General features: G+C 48.4%; 1 protein-coding gene across 1 annotated transcript; it reads right to left on the bottom strand.

Annotated features, from left to right (window-relative positions):
* Positions 1-300: 300 nt before the first annotated feature.
* On the bottom strand, positions 301-2,660 carry LOC127808391 (uncharacterized). Its single transcript, XM_052346917.1, has one exon. The coding sequence runs from the start codon at positions 2,557-2,559 to the stop codon at positions 427-429; it is 2,133 nt and encodes a 710-aa protein (XP_052202877.1). The 5' UTR covers positions 2,560-2,660; the 3' UTR covers positions 301-426.
* Positions 2,661-18,456: the final 15,796 nt, after the last annotated feature.

Here is an 18,456-nt window from a genome sequence, read left to right as displayed (position 1 = left end):
TGACCCCAACTAAGAGGGAGTAAAATCTAATTGAGTTTCACCTCTAATGATCTATCATCACATTAGCATCGAGCAACATAATTATTATCGGACAATAAATCAATTTTTGCAAGGTCCCAACCTAAGTTAATATGAAATGAATTAACTAATACATAGTTGTATGGTGTAACTTATACAATAAATTATTCTTAAATATCAGGCACAATATTAATGTTTCATGACCAAATAACATTTGCGATGTCTACAAGGTTGAAAAAGATGGGGCTACAAACAAGGCAGCGCCACAAGAATCAAGAACAATTACAAAAGCCCTACAAAATGGATTCATTTATTTATGTGAACATATTAACATTACACACAAAATACCGAAACACAGCTGCTATCACCTTATGTTACAACTGGGAAAATGCTCTTCAACGCTTTCTCTCAGTTACCACAGGGGATTTTAGCATTCCCTCCCAAGGTTGGAGCCACCTCATCTTCAGCCTTTGTATCGTCTGGAAATGTTATCCAGTAACAATCATTGAAGTTGCATCCTCCGCCGTTGGATTGCAGCACCACATCAACGGCCCTCATTGATATGGGCCCCCACGCCGGGGTCCCATCGTCATAGGTGTTATGAGTCATTCTCGTAGGATCAGAACCGTCCAATTTGATGGTGTAGATCTCACTGGGTGGTTGATACTGATGTGCGATGGAGATTGGCTCCGCCGACACCCCGGCAAAATCCGATGTCAACACGATAGATTTCCCGTCCGGGCTGAATATGGGGTGGGCCGACATACCCGATCCGCTGGTGAACACCTTCCTAAGGCCGGTCCCATTCGGGTGAATCATGTATATTGATGTGAGATCCGTACCCGGGTGTTCTCGGTTCGAAGTGAAGACGATCCAATCTCCGTCTGGAGACCAGTTACAGTGCGTATCGGTCCATGGACCCTCCGTCAACCTGAATAACCCGCCTTTGTCTCCCTTCTGAGCATCCATTATGTACAGATTCTTGTAACCGGATCGACCCGACCGGAACACGATCCACTTCCCGTCGGGTGAAGGCGATGGGAAGGCGTTGTTTTTGCCGTCCGTCGTCAGCTTTCTGTAAGTGAATTCATCCTCGTCCACGTTGACGGCGACTATATCCACTTCAGAGCTCACCGGTGCGAAAATGGGTCCCATGCTGGTATAAACCACACCTTTTCGTTTCGGGTCCCAGGCTGAGTAGAAAACCATTCCGCTATAGATTTCGCGTAGACCCGACCCGTCTGAGTTCACCACGTACAGACCCGAAACGGCTCCGTAAGCGATCCGGTCACCCTCCGGCGAGAAAGAAGGAAATGATCGGTAGTTCCGGAAAAGAGAAATTTCTGGTTTTGGGTTTCGGAGGTATTCGAATAACAAGTGGTTACCTCCGCCATTAGCTGGGCCTCTGCATCTGTGGTACCCGACCCGGGTGGAATCAGGGGAGATGAACGGATTGAAGTGATGGAGCGTAGGAGAGATGGATCGAGTCACCTCCCGGAATTGGTTGGACACGACGTCGAAGATCTCTATGTGACGGTACTTTGAACCGCGCCGCCTCGTCGCCACGGCAATGAAGCTCTTGTCGGCCACCGAAGCCGCCGGAGTGAACGCGTGGATGCCTGGCGGGGTGATTCGCTGAGTCACAACCGACTCTACACCAACTCGCCCACTCTTCGGAAGGCTAGCTTTGTAGATACTCCACCACCCATCATCCGCCTTCCGATGATAGTACAGAGTGAAATCGTCAGCCCACGTCGGCCACCCGCCGTGCCCCACCACCTTGACCCGGTCCGACCCGTCCTCAGTTCTGAATACATAAATATCAGTATTGAGCTCTTCCACATCACCACTCCAGTGATCCTCTCCGCCGGAAGCCACAGCCGTCCAAACCCCCGACGGCGACACGGCTGGGCTAAAATCGGGCACCCCAGGCGGGGACAACCTCCGAGTCAACCCGGTTCTGATATAACTCGAGTAAACCGCAGCCCAACTCTTCCTCGGCACGCCCGAGTCCTCGTGAGTCGAAACATAGACAACATAATCACCAACTAAACTGGGTTTATCTTTCAACGAAATCAGACCGTTTGAATGTTGACTTCCGACCAGGGGGAGCTGTACCCGGTTCGGAACTTGGAGCATAGATCTCCTCCTGGCGTGGTCAGCGTCGTCGTAATAGACGGCGTCGAGGTATATGCTGGAAGATCCGTTCCTCTCGGTGACGTAAACCACGTGAACGGGCGGCGACGCGACGGCGGCGGCGAGTGTCTGATAGCGTGGGTGCGAGAGCAGCAGCGACGAAGACGACGACAGCGGTGGAAAGTGGCCGTTGTAGTTGACGGACTGGCCGTCGGTGATCTTGAGCTCGTTGCCGGCGTTGATCAGGGAGTCAGAAACCGGGAGCGTGTAGACGTCGAAATTGTAGTCCGTCCGGCCATCCGAGTTGAAGAGTATGGTGGTGCGGGAGTTTCCACCTCCACGGTCCGCCGCGGCGCAAGATAGCAGCAAAGTGAAGAAGAAACTGAGAGGCAGAGAATTCTCCATCTTCGTCGCTCTCTGGTTCACTTCAGTCACAGTGAGAGAGTGTGGGGGTGAATTTAGAGACGAAAAGAAGGGGTAGCGTATGGGAATGCGGATAAATCTATTCGGGCTGATGCTATTTAAGCACCGGCGAGCGATTGTGACGTTTGGCAATGCGGATAAGGTTATTCAAAATGTTCCCAAATGCGAATTGCGACTGTGGCTTGAGTTGGTGTTCAATTTCTAACCGTTAATGGGGCTGATTTTGTCTAACGTTAAAAACGCCGTCTACCAATCCCTCTCATGTGTGTGAATGGAATCATCAGGCTTTTCTCTGTTTTGTTTTTTAGTTATTTAATGTATTGATCTTATTTAGTCTGTAGTGTCATAATTTGGGTCTAAAATTAAATGAATTCTTATATTTTAATTTTAAAGTTAAATTTTAGTTATTTATCTTATTATATACATAATAATTAATTTCTAAAATAATTTTATCATTTCATACATATTTATTTCATTAAAATGTCAAACTTTCTCGAATGAATTTTTATTTAAATTTTTTTATTTATTTTACACGTCCAATCAACCTCTAATTATATTTTTAAAAAGATTAAATAAATCACTATACTTTAATAATAAATTGAACATTTTATTTTAAAAAGGCATAAAATGCAATTCTGCGGAGTTCTTCACATGTAAATTTTATTTGAGGTTTGTTTTCTATATTTGTATCTATGTGAAATTATTTTGATTGAAATAGAATTGGTGTTATTTGTAACATTAAAATATCGTTAAGACGCCATCTACTATAATTATAAATGTGACCATAATTTAAAAGTATAATATCTTATTCGATCATTTTTAAAATATAATCGATAATTTAGCTTCGATTTTGAAAATACAGTAATTTATTTAATATATTTTAAAACACAATGAACAAATTAACCCTAAAACTAAAATATAGCGACTTATTTAACAATTTGTCCTTATCCTACTTTCCTATTTTTGTTCTAATCAAAATTGATTTATTTTCATTTTTTTTAGTGGGAAATAAATTTTAGAGAAAGGAAGAAAATATTTTGACTTGGTTGTCTTCAATGTTGTGGACCTTATCTTCTTTAGGGGTATAATTTGGGTTCACATTGAAGTGGGAAATACATGAAGTACAATAGGACACATAAATATGTTAGAAGCAGCCTTTGGGTTCACATTGATGGTTATCAAACTTTTCGTCCTTAATTATGTTTATTTATAACCATACATTTGATAAGAATACGAGTTTCAACTGTTCCCACAAACATTTATTAGGATGTTAAGTCACCAAATATTTGTCAACTCATACCGCAGTGCCATACTAAATATGACAGAATATGAAATGGATAGAAAACTAGTACTAGGGTTGATTAAATGCACCCTCATCTAAACACCCCATAGTTTGCTAGCATCCAATTATATATTTACGATTATTTTTGATAATGCATAAAACCCACTAATAATAATTGTGGGTAAGCTAGATCAATGATTCATTTATTTAGACTTGAAAAGCTATGTCTGTTTACAAGAGACAATATTTTAAAGCTCATAAAGATTGTTGACCAGCGTTTTGTTATATAATTAAATTGAAGGTGATATTATTACTAGTTAAATAAAGAATTGTTCCTTCCAGTTCCACCCAAAGTGGTGGTTGATCAGAGAGTTTGAGGCAACGGCAAGTCTGATCATTCTAGTTTGCAAAGTGGGAGTGACACTTGTAAGTACTTTAACGCTCAAGTCAATGGGAATTTAAGATGACAGAGTTTCTTTAAGAGTGAAAAGAACATACATTGATTGGTGGCAATGTGTAACACCCTGCTCCAACTGAGGGGCGTTATAAATGCGGAAAACATCATCATAAATTTTGAGAATATATTTATTTTCATAAATATGTAATATAAGCGTTTGTACATGAATAATACACTAGGTACGTTTTCAGGAAAAAGAGGCAGATCACATGGGACACACTTAAATACTAAGTCTTTTCTTAACCAGAACTTTCCTATACATGCGCTTCCACTACATAATACTTAAATCCATAACCTCCCCGACAATCCTGATTACCTTCTTAGCATATCAAACTTAAAAATATCAAGCTAAAATAGGTAATATCATCATAAACAAATGAGGAAGCTAGATCGAAACCTGACGTGATACATAACCGAAACCATTTTATACATAACCTCAAAACTGTATCATCGTCTAACATGACATCGTCAAAAGAAAATATATATAATTCGAAACATATACTACGATCCAACTATAAGTTGCCGTCAGTCCTCAGCAATCTCTTTCCCTTTAGAACAGTTGCTACCACCTGGAAAGTTAGAATATTCCATGGACAAAAGTCCAACAATTAGATGCTGAATCATCTAAGTAAGAATTCAAAAAAAATTTCATGAATGTATGCAAGACATGAACAACATAAAATCATGACAAACCCAGCTCAAGAGAATCTCACACAGCACTTAACCTTGACCGGGAAAAATACAATATCTCTAAAGGCAACACAACAACATCTACACATTGGCACAACACAGTCTTAGCTTAAGAGGGAGCAACGTCAATGCATGAACCTGGGAATCACCCCGTTATCATTACATTCCCACTCAAAAGTTTACAGAGCACACGTCAACACAAATCCTGGCCAAATGATGATCAACACCAATCTTGGGAATCCACGTCCACATCGGAAGCAATACTACCACGCAAAGGCCTCATGGGGTCTTACCTACTCGCAGCCCTGCCACTTGCCGGTCTGGGTTGGTGTCCACTCTCAGCCCCGCCATTTGTCGATTCACAAGGGTGGTGTCCACTCTAAGCCTAGGTCGACAAACTGGGTATTTTCCCTTAGCACGCTTCCCTCGTGTTGTCACTTCAAGTGCTATATCATAAATTAACATCTCATCCCTTATGTACAACTCGTCACCCTAGTGTAACTTCTCTCGCCACCAAGCCCGGCATAAAAACTAAGGCGATCATCCCAGCACACAGCTCGAGATACCCCTGTTTGACAAACATACTTGGGGACTTACAGCTACACTATCAGGATAACATCCCTGGTTGACATCCCAACACAAAAACACGCCAATGCCATAAAACATAACTCGATGCATAAACAATATTTCATGTACACAATTTATCGCACAAAATTCAATGCACATGCATAAAACATGTCGGGACATATCTCGAATGAAAACGACCATCATAGGTTAAAACCATTCACATGCAACAAAACATTTGCATGGATCAAATCAAGTTTATAAGAGAAGAACCACTTTGAATAAACAAGTTTTGGGGTTAGAGCTCTCATCTTTGACAAAATTCAAGATACCTTGAAAAATGCGCATCGCCTCGGTTTGCGTGCCCAACCTCGATTTTTGTGTTAAACTCAAAATTTGTACAAATCACATCACTTTAATCCTCAAGGCACCCTAATCAACATATAATCATTAAAAACCTATTTTTCTCATAATTTCTCTATTTTCTCCATTTTCTCCCATTTTTGCCTTTAAAAATCCAAATAAATCTCTCCAAAGCTATTTTATTCAATCTTTCTTCACAATAAATCATAATAACCTATGAACATCAAGAGAAAAATACTAGACTTACCCGGATGCTGCGTTTTCACACAAAACGAGGCTCTTTGATGCTAAAACCAAGACACCGGAAACTCCAAATCCAAATCTTTTTCACAGGACCTAGATCTCGATTTTAGAGGAATTTAGAAAATTTTTCACAATTTTTGGAGTCTGGATGCGCTCTCACTTGCCCAAACAAGTTGGATCACGCTCGCCCACTCGCGGGACCAACTGGAGAGTACTGTGCTGCATGTGTCGATCGTCTTCAACCTTCAGCTCACCGGATAGCATGCGACCCACCTGGTTTAATGGCCATGTCTCCTTCATCCAACCTTCGATTGACCCCCCGTTTGAACCTATGGCTTCCTCTTTTCGCCCTCTACAAGATAATACCTTAAAATCCCTCAAACCGAGCCATTTTCAAACTGCTCAAGCTCTTTTTCTGACGAAACTCATTTTTTCGACAAGGATTCGGATCTCACTCATCTCTCAACCAAAATGGCTCAAATTGCACAGAAATGAAGCTTAGGACATGGGAAACAAAAGCCTCTTATCCAATTCTCCCAATTTATTCACCAATTTATTCACCAATGGCTCCAATTCTCCCAATTTATTCAATGCACATGCATAAAACATGTCGACAAGGATTCGGATCTCACCCATTTTTGCCTGGTCCATCCCAACCGTCGGATCGAATGACGACTTATCACATGCTCCGCATCCAGCGGCCGCACAACAGCTTGTGGGTCCCACGAGTGTAATCATGCGCAGAAATGGGGAGGGGGCGCGCATTAAATGCGCTGCCGACAAAGCGTGCTGCGTGGAACGACGAGACTTAAGGTGATTGGACAGAAGTCGGAGGGATGGAAGAACAGCTGGCACGCGTCAGTTCCCAGCACGAAGATCGTGCCGCGAACTGGGGGGCTTATGTTATATGTATTTCCCGCATCACCCTGCATGGGCCAGACTCGGTCCGATAGACCGGCCCAATCACCCAAGGCCAAGAAGGCCCGGACGACCTCGTCAAGGAAGGTCCAGCCTCCACCAAAGATCCGAAACTCGTAAAGCGAGCATATGGCGAGCTCCCGGTAATCCCCCAACGAGCTCGGAGCAATCGATTAACGAGCTCCTGAAATATCCTCCAGATCGCTGGACCATCCAGGTCGCTCGCCTAAAACCTCCAGCTCGCATGAGCAGCAAAGCTGCTGAGAAGTCAGAGGTAGGGTCCGATCACTTTATCTGTAACAGCCCATGCCCCTCATAATGAGGATTCCACTCCCGGTCTTGCGAAGGCGGTAAGAACTATTTGTCCCCCATTATACAAACACTGTATTTTTATATATTATCTAGATTGTAAAAGCCCCTCAAGATAAATGGAAATGAAAGAGACCATGAGGGGCAAGGGAGGAGGACAAGAAAAATATAATCAGATACCGCCACTCTGGGAGAATAATCAGATGGCGGTCGTGGACTAGGCATCGTTCTGGCCGAACCACGTAAAAGATTCTGGTGTACACGCTTGGAACGTTGGGGGGGGAGGGGTTTTCTTCCTTCCTTCTCGGTATTTTTGGATTGACTCACCGCGGCCCAAAACGAATCACGGTCGGCCGAAATCAAACGTCGACATTTTGGGGCTAGAGGAAGGGGCCGCTCTGATCAATAGCCATGGCTAGAGGAAGGAATACTAGAAGTTCCGAGGCGGCGGTCGACCCACCTGAAAATCACCACGACCGACCACGAGACTTACCACCAAATGGAGGACCCATTGCCCCGACAGCCGATACTCCTTTACCGCCGCCCGCCGGAGACGCTCCCGGCATACCACCACGGGTCCCTGTCCAGCCTACTGTCCAAATCACTGGGACAGGGACGATCCAGGACTGGCAGCAGCGCCAGGAAGCATTGGAGAATACGGTAATGCAACTCGCTGACGCGGTCAGAATTCTGGCCCAAGCTCAAGCACGGGCTATCCACGACCCACCGGCGTCGCCTCGCAGGGTCTGCCAACCGCGGGAGGAGAGACACCCACCCGCGGAAGAAGATATCGGGGATAACTATCCGTCCCCAATTCACCGCTCCCCAGTCCGAGAAAGAAGCAGGCGATCGCAAGCCCAGCAATCAGTAGGACCGGACTCAACTGTGGAAGAGCTGTATCAAAGGGTGCGACAGCTGGAAGAACGACAAGGAGTCCGCAGCCAGAATAATGGCCGTGGGGATAGGACGCCGTTCGCCAGAGAAATTGAGCTCGAACCCCTGCCCCGGAGGTTTAAGGTCCCGAGCATGCCACAATATAACGGGGACAGCGACCCCTATGATTACCTGGATGCGTACAACGTGCAAATGGATCTACAGACAACCAGCTCGCTGGCTAAATGTCGCACCTTCCCAGCAATCTTAGGAGACATCCCCCGAGCTTGGTTTAGGAGCCTTCCGCCTCGTAGCATCAACAGCTGGGAAGAGTGCCAACAGAGGTTCCTTAACTAATACAGGGCTCTAAGGAGGCAGCTCGCGCCACCTTGCCACCTCGCCACCGTATTCCAGAAAGCAAACGAGCCATTAAGGGATTACATCGCCAGGTTCAGGCGCGAGGTGAGCAACGTCGAGGATCCCTCGGATGAAAGTATCCTAACGGCGATCTCCGCCGGCCTCCGAAAAGACGGAAAGCTCTACGAGAGCATCTACCGAACCCCGGTCAAAGACCTGGGGGAATTCTATGAACGAGCTTCCAAGGAAATCCGATGGGAAGACGTCTTCGGGACGAAGAAGCCCGTCGGGTCGAGAGAAGAAGCTGGGGGCTCCAGCCAGAATAAGAGAAGGCACAACGGAGATGCCGGAAGAGAAGCTCGGGGGGAGCGCTCGAGCAATGAAGTGTTCAAGCGAGCTCGGAAGGCAGAGGGAGATGAGCGACCTCATAGATCACAGCGCTTTGACAGCTACTGTGCCCTGTCAGACCCCCAGGAAAGGATCTTCGCCATCGAAAGGAACAAAGAGGAATTCGGGAAGCCCAACCCGTTAAGAACCCCAAACAAATTCCGAAACAAAGAAAAATTTTGCGCGTACCACAACGAGGCGGGTCACAACACCTCGGAATGCTGGGCCCTAAGGGACGCCATCGAAGATCTGATAAGAAGAGGTTGCTTGAAAGATTACGTGGTGCGGCCGACTAATCAACCAAGCCAGCCACCTGTACAGCAGCAGCCTCCCACCGATGATGACCATTCACCGGCTGTACGAACCATCTACACGATCCATGGCGGGCCCCACCTCGCTGGATCCTCCCACAAATCCCGCGACAAATACATACGAGAGGCCAACCATGTCTTGCTAGCGAGATCGGGCGAACAGCCGGTTCCCGCGAAGCGGCCTAGGGGTAACCCGATCCCAGAGAAGATGTTTTTCTCGGAAGAAGACGCCAGAGACGTCCATTGGCCGCACAACGACGCACTCGTTATACGAGCCTAGGTCGGCAACTCCGAAGTGCGAAGGATAATGGTGGATACGGGCAGTTCGGTAAATGTAATGTACAGAGCATGCTTCGATCAGATGGGTTTGGGACCGGAACAGTTGAGTTCGTCCCCAGAGCCACTCTATGGGTTCACGGGAGACGCAGTAATCCCCGTCGGTCGGATCAGCCTTCCCCTCACCATCGGGGATGCGAACCGCCAGACTACTACTTTGGCAGAATTCCTAATAATTGACTGCCCCTCAGCATACAACGTCGTACTCGGAAGGCCGACGATGAACGACCTGGATCTAGTCACCTCAACCAGGTCGCTTACGGTGAAATTCCCGACCCCCGACGGTGTAGGGTGTGTACGAGGCGAGCAGCACCTCGCAAGGCGTTGCTATGAGGACGCCTTGAAAATGGGAGCGAAGGGAAAGAAAGTAAATATCATCGCAAAAGTCGGCCCGCGATCAACCGGCCGATGGGAGGACCTGGATCCACGCGAGGTCGACTGCGAAAAGCCCACCGGTCCCATGGAAGAGCTCGAAGATATCTCAGTCGGCGAGGCAGACGAGGAGAGGCACCTCAAGCTAGGCAAGAGTCTAGCCCCCGAGGTAAAATCCCAACTTACAGATTTCCTTAAAGCTAACCTTGATGTATTCGCATGGAACCACGAAGATATGGTGGGAATCGCCCCAGAAGTCATGTCACACAGGCTCAACGTAGATCCAGGCTACAGGCCAGTGCGCCAGAAGAGGAGGCCAATAACTCCGGAGCGTTATACCGCTCTTAAAGAAGAAGTGGACAAACTCTTGGCGAATAATTTCATCAAGGAAGCCCACTATCCGGTCTGGGTGGCCAACCCGGTCCTAGTAAAAAAGAAAAACGGGAAGTGGAGGACCTGCATCGACTTCACCGACCTGAACAAGGCCTGTCCTAAAGACAGCTTTCCCCTCCCCAGAATCGATCAGCTCGTGGATGTAACGGCTGGTCACCGCCTCCTCAGTTTCATGGATGCCTATTCAGGCTACAACCAAATCCCCATGAACCCCACGGACCAAGAGCACACCTCGTTCATAACCGACCGGGGGCTCTATTGTTACAAGGTCATGCCCTTTGGATTGAAGAATGCTGGCGCGACCTACCAGAGGCTGGTCAATACGATGTTCGAAACACTGATCGGAAAAACCATGGAAGTATACGTTGACGACATGCTGGTAAAATCCGAGCAAGTGACGGACCACATTTTCGATCTAAGAGAAACGTTTGGAGTCCTCAGGAAATATCAGATGAAGCTCAACCCGCTCAAGTGCGCCTTCGGTGTAGCCTCTGGAAAATTTCTTGGGTTTATGGTAAACAACAGAGGCATTGAAGCCAACCCAGACAAAATTAAGGCTCTGCTCGACATGAGGTCGCCCATAAGAAAGAAGGAGGTGCAAAGCCTCAATGGTCAGGTCGCGGCTCTGAGCCGTTTCATTTCAAAGGCAACTGACAAGTGTGCCCCATTCTTCGAGCTTCTAAAAAAGGAGAAAGACTTCAGATGGACAGAAGAATGCGAGTTCGCATTCCAACAACTAAAGGAGTACATGGGACGGGCCCCATTGCTCGCCAAACCTAAGGAGGGAGAGAGGTTGACCTTGTACTTAGGAGTATCCCAACAGGCTCTCAGCGCGGCCCTCGTTCGGGGGGAAGAAGGGGTGCAGCACCCCATTTATTACGTCTCCAAAAGCCTAATCGATGCAGAAACAAGGTACGCACCAATCGAAAAATTGGCTTACTGTCTAATAGTGGCATCAAGGAAGCTGCGACCCTATTTTCAAGCTCATGAGATCGAAGTCCTGACCAAATACCCATTGAAACAAATCCTCCAAAAACCGGATACCTCAGGCCGTTTACTAAAATGGTCTATTGAGCTCACTCAGTTCGACATAAAGTACAAACTAAGGACGACGATAAAGGGTCAAGCGTTGGCAGACTTCATTGCCGAGTTTACTGGGCCAATTGACGAGGAGCCGGAAAACCTGGAAGGACCGTCCTGGGAACTATACGTCGATGGATCATCGAACGAACAAGGAGCGGGAGCCGGGGTTATGCTAATAAGCCCCGAAGGTCACAAAATCCTCTGCGCCCTGAGGTTCGATTTTTTAGCCACCAATAATGAATCCGAGTATGAAGCCTTATTAGCAGGACTCCGCCTGGCAAAGGAAATACGAGCTGAATTCTTGGAGATCTTCAGCGACTCTCAACTAGTTGTCAACCAGGTGCGGGGAGAATACCAGGCCAGAGACACGAAGATGGCAGCATACTTACAGAAGGCACGCGAACTTTTAGCCACTTTCGAAAAATATGAAATGCATCAAATCCCCCGTTCCCAGAACTCTCATGCGGACGCTCTGGCTCGCCTAGCAACTGCCCGAGACGCAGAATTCTTGGGGGACATACCTGTCGATTTTTTGGCCACCCCGAGCACAGAACAACAAGATGAAACGCTACTGATCACGGTGCCCCAAAACTCATGGATGACCCCCATCTTGGAGTATCTGCAAGACGGGAAACTACCGGGAGACAAGCTGGAAGCACGTCGCCTGCGAGCTCAAGCCGCCCGATATTGCATCTACGATGAAAGACTGTACAAGAGGGGATTCTCAGCCCCACTCCTGAGGTGCATTGACGGCACCGATTGCCAGTCTGTGCTAGAAGAAATTCATGCAGGCCACTGCGGTAATCATGCAGGGGCACTCTCTCTGGCACAAAAGGCCCTCCGACAAGGGTTTTATTGGCCCACCGTGAAACAAGATGCCATAGAGACGGTCAAGAAATGCGAGAAGTGCCAAAGGTTCGCCAAGGTTCCGCGAGCTCCGCCGGCTTACCTGCAGCAGATGAGCAGCCCTTGGCCCTTTGCCATTTGGGGCATGGATCTAATCGGGCCGCTGCCCACGGCTCGCGGAGGATGCAAACATGCCATAGTGGCAGTTGACTACTTCACCAAATGGGCAGAGGCCAAAGAGCTCGCACAGATCACCAGCGCGAAGACACAAGCTTTTACATGGGATAACATAATCTGCAGATTCGGAGTGCCACAGCAAATAGTAACGGACAACGGAACCCAATTCACCAGCGAGCAATTCATCCAATTCTGCGAGTCAATGGGGATTCAAAAGAGTTTCACCGCCGTTGATCACCCCCAGGCCAATGGGCAGGTCGAAGCAGTCAACAAAATAATCAAGCAGACCCTGAAGACAAAGCTTGAGGCTAGAAAGGGAGCCTGGGTGGACGAACTGCAAACAGTGCTATGGACCTATCGGACAACAGCCCGAAGCAGCACTGGAGAAACCCCATTCTCAATGGCGTACGGGTCGGAGGCTATGATCCCCGCTGAGAATAAAGTGGCCAGCCACCGAAGGGCCACCTTCAGCTCAGATCGCAATAACGAGCTACTGGCGGCTAATCTAGACCTGCTCGAGGAATCAAGAGATGTAGCTCGCGTGAGGATCGCCATTTATCAACAAAGAGTGGCACGATACTATAACAGGAAGGTCCGAATCCGACGTTACAACGTCGGAGATCCGGTACTACGCCTAGTACTGCCAGGAGCACGGGCGGCAAGCGATGGCACCTTAGGTCCTAACTGGGAAGGTCCATTTATCATCAAAGAAAATTTGAATAACGAAGCATATCATCTGGCAAACATGGACGGTCTCCCTCTCCCACGAGCTTGGAACGCAGAACACCTTCGTCCTTACTTCAGATAAATGTAATCGTTCTTGCCTATGCTCCGTCTTTTTCATTACGAATGACTTTCATGATTCTGGTCAGAATTTATGAACTTTCATTACACTTTATTCTTATTGGTATTCGATTGAATGCCCCCGTAACGAGGGGTCGAGAAGCTATGGTTTGCCAACTGAGGCCTAAATAACCTAGCCGCGGCGCTACGGTCAACGGCTTAACCGAGCATTCACCTTGGTCCCTCCCTCAGGTCGTGGTTTGCGAGCTGAGAACCAATCATCTCGACTTTATGTCATGGTTTGGAACCTACTGAGCAACCACTTCCACAAGTAACCCCGAGCTTGGGTTCGCTAGCCGAGGTCCTTTTATCTTGGCTTAAAGCCATGGTCTGCGACCTACCTGGGTGTTTCCCTCTCAGTTCAAATAAAACTTGTAGAAGCCACTGGGTGTTAGCTGAGGCCGTAACGCGACCTACCTGGACACATATCCCGGCCGTACAAGTTAAACGAAATAACAAGCCATGGTGTGTTAGCTGGGGTCACTCTATGACCCGCCTGAATATATAACTTGGTGGTACAGGCTGCGCTTTCACTAGCTGGGGTCCTCCTATCTTGGCTTAAAGCCATGGTCTGCGACCTACCTGAGTGTTCGCTCCCAATTTATTGAAAACTTATTAAAGCCTCAACATGCCGGCCGAGGCCATGGCATAATCTCATACCGTAGCAAACTTTGCGTATTGGACCCTATCAGCTGAGGTCTGTCTTAACTTGGCTAAAAATAAAGCATTCGCGACCTATCAGGCACACGCCCTATAACGAGCTTCTCAGCCACCACATGTTAGACAAGATCACAAGGCCATCCGACTTTACATATATCTCGGGAAGGCTCTCGTTATTTCGTCAAAATATGCTGAACGGGGTTTCCTGGAAATTGCCTAAGTATGAGTGTTCGCGCTGATTATTACAACTATCATCAACGAGCTAGTTAAAGAGCGTTAGTCTACAAGCTGATAAAACTCCGGATCTACCTGGACCTATGTTCGAACAGTTTATTATCAAGTTACATACTCAAAAGTTCCTTATCAGTGAACCTTTCAAAAATACGGGAGTTTTGTTGAAGAAATTTTCAAGTTATACCATGAAGAAGTTACTTTCAAGACATGATTCAAGAATCGTCATGCCAAAACCTCGTCAGAGTTAACTTAAATTCGCGAAGAAATCTGAGGCAACGTGCACAAAATGCCAATTTTTATTATTAGATGAAGCTCACATTACAAAAAAAAAAAAAAAAATACATGTGGGAATCCTAGCTAAGAGGGGCGTTCGGTTCTGCAGGATCAACCTCGACAGGGCGAGCTTCAGTAGGTAGGGTCGGCTGGAGATCGACCTCGACAGTCCCGGCTGGGCAAACCTCGGCAACCTCCACAGGAGGCTCCTTGGTAGTCTCACCAGGCTGAGCCGCGGCGACCCCGGATAGCTCGGCCCCGACCTGAGGAGCTTGCGTTGCGACCAAAAACGAGTCAAGGGGACTGGCATCATCAGCATCCTCCGCGGCCTTGGCAGCATACCGAGCCACCTCCTCGACAGCCTGCGCACCAAAGAAGGAGAAATCCATCTCATGATGGTTCACCCAAAGGGTGTACAGAAATGCCGAGCAGGTGTCGGATCTGGTCTCCCTACACGCCGCGTCCATCCGCTCTCCGACCTCCGCCCTTATATCGTCAATGGTCCTCTTGGCAAGCTCCTCGCATCGGACGGCACGATCATCCGCCCGTGTCCGCTCCTCCTTCGCCGCCCTAAGCTCTGCCTCGGTTGATTTGAGTCGCTCCTCAGCCCTCCGCAACTCCGCCTTCGCTCCATTTAGCTCGCCGGTGAGCCCGAAGTTGGCTTGCTCCCACATGTTCTTCGACTTGCGAAGCTCCTCGTCGAGATCTTTATTCTTCTGGATCTCCATCCTCAGACGCCTCAAGCAACCCTCCACCTCCTTTTGAGTGGCAAGGAGCTTGACCTAGAGATCCTTCTTCTCGCCCGAGAGCTTCGTTATTTCGGCCTTTTGGGCGTTCTTCTTGTCCTCAAGCTTCGCTATTTTGGCCTGACGGGACATGCTCACCGACTGAAGCTGCTCCTCAAAATCTTTGTACTGAGCTCGGAGCTTCACGGCAGCGAGAGAAGTCTGCAAAAGAAGAAATGTTAGCTCATTAAAAAAGTAGGCTAAGAAACCGAGGTACGAAGAATTCTTACTTACCACCAGGCTGTGACGGGCGACAAAATCACAAAGGGGGATTCCCTTTAACTTTGGGTCGTCGAGGGGCTTCGAGTTCGGACCCAGGAAGTCGGGCACGGAATCCAGGAGGGGACCAACAAAGACCCCTCCTGGAAGGGCCTCCACGGCCAGCTCCTTCTCACGGACCCTGACCCGTTTGGCCCTGATATCCTCCCCCTGTTGCAGCTGGTCCGATCTCCGTTTCGAGCTGGCAGCAGGAGCGTCTCGAACCTCCACTGTGACCTCCTTCCCACGGGCTCCACTCGAACCATGGTCTCGGGAGGCAGGGGGCCGATGCCCCAGCTGCAGATGAGCTTGCTTTGACTGTTGGGGCTGACGGGGCAGTGTTCTTTGCCGCTGCTCCTGCTGCCCCCCCCGCGACTGTTGGGTTTGCTGCTGCTGAGGGCGTGATTGCGGCTGCGGCTGCTCCGACCTGCCATCCCGCGAGCTATAGCTCGAGGTTATGGAAGACGTAGTGCTCGACGTCGCCCTATGACACTTCGGTTGGAGGAGCTCGAGATCAACCATATTATCGTCTTGGTCGGCTTCCCCTCTTGAACTGTTCATCTCAGCGAGCTGTAAGCCGGAAGGGAGAATCTCCGCACCCAAGTCCCTGAAACGATCTCCCTCGATAGTCTCGGTGCCAAGAGGAGGGGCGAGCTCGTATTCACAAAGTAGCTCGTCCGAAAGTTCAAGAATCTCCGAGCTCGACTCCGCAGCCACAAGTTTGCCAAGGATATCAGTCTCCTCGGCCGATAAAATCGGTTTCTTCCCCCCAAAATCTGCATCAAAGCATGAGCAAGTTAAAGCAAGCACTCTCGGAACAAAGGAAAGATTTGTGAGAGCTCATATTCTCTTACCAGGGGTCAGTGCGAAGCTACAATTCCTAAGTAGAGAAAGGGAAGGGCAAGACACGAAGAACCAACTGGACTTGTAATCGCCCACGTTGGACTTCCCCTTTGCTTTACCCTGAGGAAGGGCGGCCTTGTACAGAGAAGGACGAGCCGCCAGGTAATACAGCCCGTCCTTGGCATTTTTGAAAGAAAATAAAAATCTTATCAGTTTTGGCGAAGGGAGAGGAAGTTTGTTTATAAGGAATAAAACGGCCAAAGAAGTAAGTTGGGCATACGAATTCGGTGTTAGTTGGAAGGGGGCGAGCTTGACGTCGTTCAAGAGGGCGATAAGGTATGGGGCTATTGGGAACCTAAAGCCAGACTCGAGGTGTTTGGGGCTAATAGCTATGAAATTGGCTGGCGGGTAGGCTGCATGGGAGCTCGATGCAGGGATGTATACTCGGTAGGTCCTGGGGAGACGAAACTCCTGAGCACAAGTCATCACCTCGTGAAGCTTGGCCTTGGACGAGAATCTCTTGAAGACCGCAAGATCAGCACTCCCACCAGCGATCTGATCTTGAACTTTCAGCTCGGTTTCCCGAGAGGTCGGGACGGCGACCTCCCTGCACCCCGAGCTCGCACCCCCAAGATTTTGGCCCTCCATAATGAGACAATCTTCGGAGCTCGAAGTGTCGTTTTCTCCTACGATATAATTGCAGCGCTTTTGACCTGAATTTCCACGGTGTTGGTCGGACATCTACAAAGGAAAAGAGAGAACAGTCAGGTCACAAGTCGCGAACCAGACCTCAAGAAACTAGAAGAAAAACCCTAAAATGTCCCCTAGATCTTCCAGGCCGAGCGCTTCGCAAAAGGGGTGCCACCTAGGGCGGAAGGGCTGCAGCCGCAAGCCCGGTGTTCCATGAAAAGCTAATCCTAAGGTCATTGGACCCAAAGGCCCAGCAAACGACAAACCGAATCGTGCCGTTTCTCCAAAAATGAGAACGACATCGATCGACGAAGCTAGAGAAACCACCGACGGCTAACCAACGGTGGATGGCCTCACAAGAAGAAGAAGAAAGTCACGACAAACTTACCTAAAAGCTGCGCTTGACGACTGAATGGGGACTCGTACCAAGCACCGGACGAGAACGGCAGACGTCTGAAAGCACGGCGATAACGGAAGCCTCGAGAGAGAAAAAAAGAAAGCAGGGAGGCAAAGATTTGAGGGAGTTTCAAAATAGCGTGAAAGAAGAAGCGGGTGGACACTCCCCACTATTTATACTGACGGCCTGGTCCATCCCAACCGTCGGATCGAATGATGACTTATCACATGCTCCGCATCCAGCGGCCGCACAACAGCTTGTGGGTCCCACGAGTGTAATCATGCGCAGAAATGGGGAGGGGGCGCGCATTAAATGCGCTGCCGACAAAGCGTGCTGCGTGGAACGACGAGACTTAAGGTGATTGGACAGAAGTCGGAGGGATGGAAGAACAGCTGGCACGCGTCAGTTCCCAGCACGAAGATCGTGCCGCGAACTGGGGGGCTTATGTTATATGTATTTCCCGCATCACCCCGCATGGGCCAGACTCGGTCCGATAGACCGGCCCAATCACCCAAGGCCAAGAAGGCCCGGACGACCTCGTCAAGGAAGGTCCAGCCTCCACCAAAGATCCGGAACTCGTAAAGCGAGCATATGGCGAGCTCCCGGTAATCCCCCAACGAGCTCGGAGCAATCGACTAACGAGCTCCTGAAATATCCTCCAGATCGCTGGACCATCCAGGTCGCTCGCCTAAAACCTCCAGCTCGCATGAGCGGCAAAGCTGCTGAGAAGTCAGAGGTAGGGTCCGATCACTTTATCTGTAACAGCCCATGCCCCTCGTAATGAGGATTCCACTCCCGGTCTTGCGAAGGCGGTAAGAACTATTTGTCCCCCATTATACAAACACTGTATTTTTATATATTATCTAGATTGTAAAAGCCCCTCAAGATAAATGGAAATGAAAGAGACCATGAGGGGCAAGGGAGGAGGACAAGAA

This window comes from Diospyros lotus, chromosome 8, assembly GCF_014633365.1.
Source record: "Diospyros lotus cultivar Yz01 chromosome 8, ASM1463336v1, whole genome shotgun sequence".
Taxonomy (NCBI): Eukaryota; Viridiplantae; Streptophyta; class Magnoliopsida; order Ericales; family Ebenaceae; genus Diospyros; species Diospyros lotus.
Note: the sequence above shows the minus strand (reverse complement) of the source record. Positions and strands in the feature narration are given on the sequence as shown.

Excerpts from the sequence above, each read along its gene's own strand:
- LOC127808391 (XM_052346917.1), bottom strand. The coding sequence starts at position 2,559 with ATGGAGAATTCTCTGCCTCTCAGTTTCTTCTTCACTTTGCTGCTATCT.